Below are 6,505 nucleotides of genomic sequence, written 5' to 3'. Positions count from 1 at the left end.
CAATGACCCCCCCTGAGTTTTCCCGGTAGACATCACTCCTCTGTAACGAGAATAAAAATGGCGGACCTGCAAAAAAGTTTTGTTCAAGTCTGGGGGTGGAGTCCATAGGTGGAGATACCAGGGGAGGGGAGGGGATTTTTTTTTTTACCAGAATCCCACTGTGACATCACAAGGAGAGCACATTTGAAACAGAGTATTTTTCTGTGTTGTAAGACTTATGCAGACCACAAACAAAGGACTGGATGGGTTTATTTCACATTTTGTGGGTCAGTAGACACTCAGGTTACACAAATATATGTTAAAAAACATATATTGTGTATGTGTAGAAGTGGATTAATCATGAAATGGCCCCTTTAAGGTTTGATACCGTTCAGTACTTGGGACTTTATGTTTTTATTTGATGCTTGTTTGCCAGAGACCTGCCGGTCTGCATTCCTTGAAGTTTAATGAGTGGTGAGTGTAAAGTGATCCTAACACAGGGACGGGTCAGCAGTCTTTAAGGTGTTTCAAGTGTTTCCCCGTTTGAACACCAGAGGGCGGTGTTGTTCCTCCACAGTAATCACAGACGCAGTAGCTTTGTAAAAACATAATACTTTAATAAATATAAATACTGCAAAATGTAACATGAGGAATTACAAAAATAGACATTAGGAATAAAGCACGGTAAAATAAATCTTCTTGGTCCGCCTCTCCGTGAAGTGCAATCATGTCTGATTCATTCATTTGAACTTTCCTTCATTTCCTCTTCAAACACAAACATTCAGACAAATAAATAGAAGTTTACAAAAATCGCTCTAAAGTCTCAGAATGTTTCCCACGTCTGTCATGTTCAGCGTGTGTGTCTTTGTGTTTTAAACATCTTATAAATAAACCTTATTCTGTTTGTGTGTGTGTGTGTGTGTGTGTGTGTGTGTGTGTGTGTGTGTGTGTGGTCAGTGTGTGTGTGTGTGTGGTTTCAGCAGCAGTAGTCAGACTCAGGCGGATGAATGAACGTCTTGAACGTATTCAGGTTATTGATGTTGCGGCTGATTGACCTGACCGGCGAACAGAACAGCACCTGAGATGGAGAAAAGGACGACATTAGACACTCGTGAAGCTCGAAGAATAAAGACGGACTGGTGAAGGTGGAGCGAGCGTTACCTGTGGGTTTGTGCTGGATGAGGAAGAGGAACGGTCGGTCCAGAGTGAGCTCCTCCACGGCCATACGAGAAAACATCACAGCAGCTGCAGAGACAACAAACAGGTCAGAGTCTGAAACTGAAACTTGGACTCTGGGTTCACCTCAATCTGCCTTATATGTTCAAGAGGAGAATGTAGCAGAGGTGACCTGCAGATATCTCCACACCCGTTTAATATCTTTACTGTTCTGACCACGAGTTTGTGCTTTTATTGACCCCTAACCCTAACCATGACCCTAACCCCGTCACTAACCACGACTCTGTTTGTGTGACTCTTGTTACTTTTCTAAACCGGTATCTGATCCTACCTGTTGCAGCGGATCCTCGGGTTCCTCTCTCGTTCACCTCGATCTTCACTCTCTGCAGAACCTTCGACACACACAGCCGCTCGTCTGCTGCACACACACACACACACATTAGCTACACAGTTCTTTTAACCAGTTTTGTATGTATCCATGTTTAGTCATCCTGGAGGTTCACTTACTGGTGATGCGCGTGAAGTCGGCGGTCGCCAGGTTGAACATGTCCCCCAGACCCATGTTCATCAGAGTTGACTTCAAGTTCACCTCCGAGTCCAGAGTGAACCTGCAAACACACAAATGCTCGAGTTATTAAAAGTGAAGACCCATTAACTATAAAATAAAATTACTGACAGCTGTCTCCTGACCAACAGGTGTGAGGACTCACCTGGGCAGGGCCAGCTGTCTCTTGACGTTCCTAAACTCCGCCCTCCACTGATGGATCCTCTCGCTGCTCAGATCCGCACTGAGCGTGCTCAGTGGAACCTCGGGCTCGAAGGGAGACACCAGGAGCATGCTCAGTGAGTCGCCCTCGTATGGGACCTCGATGACATCATAGTCCACGCCGTCAGCGGTCACAAACTCACCTGTGGTTAAAGGAGAAGGTGAGTTAGGTGTTATTTCAAGAAGCACACAGTGGGACACATGGAATCAAACTAAAGTCACGTTTCCACCTGAAACTCTCAGTCCCAGGAACTTCTTTTCAAATTCCTTTAAGTTCCTTCAGCACTTTGTTGGCGACGTTTTTGTTGTGAAATTTAACTTTCTGACGTATGAAAGAGAAGCTGCTGATTCCACTTTTAAACTTCTGAGTACTTTTTCTGCAAAAGCTCTGTAACTAAGCTCAGCCACCGTCATGTCTTTTTACGCCCATATTGATTCAGTGACGGCGTAATATTGCGTTTAAGCGTGACATTCTCACACAGCGCTGTTCTCCCCCACTGGCTCAGCTGAAACCATCTGTCCTCTGTAATGCCTCTGCCCTTTGGGTCCAGGAGAAACCTTTATTTAAAGGTTCCTAAAGCAGTCTGAGATCTAAAGACCCAAAAAGATTTGGAATAATGACCCTGATGGCGTGTTAAATAGTCTTAGAGCTATAGAGCTGCAAGGACCGACCTTAAAGTCCTTGTACTTTTCAAAAGTTATGCCTTTGTGGGGTGAAATAAAGTCCCTAACCCTGGTCTCTGCAGTGAAAACACAAATGAATTGTCTAATCTTAACAACACATCAGAAACATAACAACATAACTTTACTCAGACCCCCAGCCCTCAAGCTGGGTACCTCCTAAAGTCCCTGAGGAAAGTTCCAGCTGTGGAAACACAAACAGGACAGTAGAACTCTGCAGGAACTTTTAACTCTATAAAAGAAGTTCCTCTGTTCTCTGGTTACTTTTGGTGGCGATGCAGCTTTTTCTCTGCTGATTCGTAAGTAGTGAGCACTTGAACCGCTTCAGAGTGAAACCTGAGCGTACCGTAGTGGAAGCGGTTGGTGAGTCTCATCATGTGCACGGGTACAGAGCTGCCGTTAGCGCAGTGGAACATCCTCTCCTGGGTCAGTTTGGGATCGAAGGGAACCTTCCAGAGACCCTGGAAGTGGAGCGCATTCAGGAGAACCATGCGGGTCTCATCAGACAGAGAGCCAGACGCCAGGAACTCAGGGATGGATCCTACGGGAGAGAAAAGACGGAAAACAGGATTGAAGCAGAGAAAGTAGGACACTCCACACAAAGCAGGCGCTGGTTTATTTCTGCAGGTTCTGCTCTCTTGGCGTGGCGGTGTGAGTACCTGCCGTGTGGTCTGACACCCAGGCGTTGATGACGTTGACGGCCTGATCTGGTTTGGTGAAGTCCATCTGGTGTGGGTGGGTCTGGAAGGCCTTGGCCAGGGCGCGGCGGTATCCTTTCTCTAGACTCATCTTCCTCTCCACCATCACCCCGCTCGCCGTGTCCACGCCCTCCTCGCTGGAGAGGTCTCTCTGCAGGAGGCGCTGCTGCCGGGACATCCCTCGCTCTGCAGGACAGACGAGAGCAGAGTTAGATTTATATTTTTCATTTCTCTAAATACTTTTCACTATTGCATATTAAGTCCCTGTTTGTTCCACATATCGCTCACCTTGCAGAGAGAAGCCCATGGCAGCATTTAAAGCTCTGCGCGTGTTTCCTGCGGCGCCGAGCTGAGCCATGGTGAGCACCGAGGCCACGCCGCACGGGGACACGGCCATGTTTTGGTCTGGAGAGTTCTGGACCAGCTGAGAGAAAACCTTCAGGCCGAAGTCGGTCTGTTTGTCCTGCAGAGAGCCGAGACCGACTCTGCTCAGGGTCAGCATCAGGAAGACGTACACGCAAAGCATCCTGGGAAAGAGAACGGGAGTCTGTTTAAATTCTGGTTGGTTCAAAATAAAAAGTCAAACCCACACTCTCTGGTGTTCACGGTGAGTCCTCCCAAAGGAGCTTAAATATGTCGATGTCTCATCAGGACAAAATGTTCCTGAGAAAAGAGGCGGGAGTTTATGGGAATCGTTTGTGATTCAAAGAAAGAAAACGAAGAATGACTCAGCGAGCGTGGAAACTCTCAACACGTGTTTCTAATCAAACGGTCACGAGTCTCAGACGGAGGTCAGGATCTTTGAAGCTTCCAGAAAACCCACATCAGCAGCAGCAGCGTTTAGGTTCTGCGCTTTAAAGAACTCTGAATAGAAAGTTAAACACACTAACTCCTGTGTGTGTGTGTGTGTGTGTGTGTTAGTCACACTGGATTCATGTAAAGTACTGAGATGGAAACAAGCGGTCGGTCACGTCTGCTTTCTAGCTCACACATCAATAATGTGAACTCTGTGTGTGGGTCAAAGGTCAGCCCTGTGACATCAGTGTGTGTTTGTACAGTAATGTCACTGCACTCACACTCACACACACACACACACACACACACACACACACACACACACACTCTGTGCTCTCAGTGAAGATGAGTATATCTGCTCCTCGTCCTCGTGGGAGTAAATCTGAGATGATTTCTGCCTGTAATGATCCTGATTGGTTCCTGACACGTTCTCTGCAGACGCCCTCCATGACCAAAACTTACTATGAATTCTGGGTGTTTTAAAAATGGTCACATTAGTCATCCCCCTGAGTTTATTTAGGACAAGACTTGTCTATATTTCTGTACATTTAAATGAACAAACTGGTTGATGACACACTGTGATGTCGTGACCACCAGTGAGAATCAGCGTTTAATCAAAGCATGCAGCTTCATTCAAACGCCACAAAGACGCCATAAAAGAAGAAGTACATGTTGACAAGTAAATATGATGACATAGTCATTATAAATATACTCATTGTGCGTTTATCTCTCTTGTTCTCTTGTTCTTCTTCAGTTTAAAAAATAAACATCTCAAATCAAACCGCCCCGACTCGGAGATTCAAAGTTAACCTGACACTGTTTTCTTCATGTTGTATTTGAGCTTTTTAAAGACTTTATAATGATGTTATGTCATAGGTCAGACCATCACCGTTTCATATTATTTAAAGAATCGACTGAGATCTCTTCAGTCTGCAGTGTGAGCACAAACTGTCGCTGACTGAAACGATGCTGGTTCCCTCTCCATCCTCATGATGATGTAACTGTTGAATGATTTTAAACGAGTTTGCAGCTTCCACACGGACGAGCAGAGCGGGGGGGGGGTCCACAGAATAAACTGTCTGAACCTTTTTAACAGAGTTCTTTAAACTGCAGCTGCAGGGGTCAGTGAAGCTTCTGTCCTCTCCTAATACTGAAAACTTTTATTTACATCCTTTCAGGTGAATAAACAGACTTTAAACGTTTAATGTGCACCTTATAAAAAACCAAGAAACACTTTGAATCAAAGTTCAACTTGAAGAAAAACTCTGATTCTGCTGCTACTGGTCTCAGATTGAGTTTCTCTGTTATTACAAAGTCATATTAATAATTATTATATATATTAGTAATAACTAATTAAATCAGGTTCTTACCTTGATGGTTGTAAAGTTTCAGGTTTCGTTGTTTCAGCTTCAGTCTCTCAGAGCGTCTGTTTCTGTCTGAAGCTGCTCCTCTGTTTATATAGGCTGCAGGGTGTGAAGCCCTGCCCCCCTCCCACACACACACACACACACACACATTATTAGAGACGATGATTTCATCTGACGCTGTCTGGACGGGCTTCCTCTCCTCCTCACTCTCTTTTCCCCCAAAGCATGACGGAGCAGATGGAAAGTCACTAAACACACACACACACGCACACACACACACACACACACACACACACACACGCACGTACACACACACACACACAGGAAGCTGAGGATTTTTTATTCACTATCTTGATGGGAACTGTTGAAAATAAACTCAAAGTTGAAGAATCATCAGGAAAAAATGTTTGCAATGTTTTTTATCCGCTGAAGAAGAGAAAGAGAGAGACGTAAAGCAGAAAACTTTGTTACAATGATTTCTATTTTTAGCTTCGATCACGACTTTAAACTTTAAACTTCTTCAGACTCATAACTCAGCTCTTTCTTTTTATTCCTTAGAGATGGACGGTGGACAGAGTCAGACACCGGGGCGAGAGAGTGAGGGAGAGAGAGAGAGAGAGAGAGGGGAACTTCATATGTGAGAGGAGCCACGGGTCGGATTCGAACCCGGGCTGCCCGCTCTCGAGGACTTTTAACCCTCTATTCATGGAGCGCACGCACGAACCGCCAGGCTTCCTGCGCCGCCTCGTCGTTTTTTTTACAAACACACTTTTCATCGACTCGTTCGCTTCGGGCTTCCGTATGAAACATGATGTCATACTTACATTTCAAATATCCATCCATCAATTATCTATACCGCTGGAGCTGATCCCAGCTGTCATTGGACGAGAGGCGGTTTTCTCCAGCCAACCAAAGGGCTGACATATAGAGACAGACAACCAGCCACACTCACATTCACACCTACGGACAATTTAGAGTCACCAGTTAACCTAACCAGCATGTCTCTGGACTGTGGGAGGAAGACGGAGAGAACCCACACATGC

The 6,505-nt window shown here is 45.4% G+C and overlaps 1 protein-coding gene across 1 annotated transcript; it reads right to left on the bottom strand.

Moving 5' to 3' along the window:
* Positions 1-571: 571 nt before the first annotated feature.
* On the bottom strand, positions 572-5,598 carry serpine1 (serpin peptidase inhibitor, clade E (nexin, plasminogen activator inhibitor type 1), member 1). Its single transcript, XM_061031524.1, has 9 exons — positions 5,466-5,598; positions 3,589-3,827; positions 3,262-3,486; positions 2,949-3,143; positions 1,866-2,064; positions 1,663-1,763; positions 1,487-1,573; positions 1,141-1,224; positions 572-1,057 (listed from the first exon to the last, which is right to left on the bottom strand). Exons 2-9 carry the CDS (start codon positions 3,824-3,826, stop codon positions 1,011-1,013), a joined length of 1,176 nt encoding a protein of 391 aa, XP_060887507.1. The 5' UTR covers position 3,827; positions 5,466-5,598; the 3' UTR covers positions 572-1,010.
* Between the last annotated feature and the right edge of the window lie 907 nt (positions 5,599-6,505).

This window comes from Labrus mixtus, chromosome 23, assembly GCF_963584025.1.
Source record: "Labrus mixtus chromosome 23, fLabMix1.1, whole genome shotgun sequence".
NCBI lineage: Eukaryota > Metazoa > Chordata > Actinopteri > Labriformes > Labridae > Labrus > Labrus mixtus.
The sequence above is the reverse complement of the archived record's forward strand: the minus strand, read 5'-3'. Positions and strand labels throughout refer to the sequence as shown.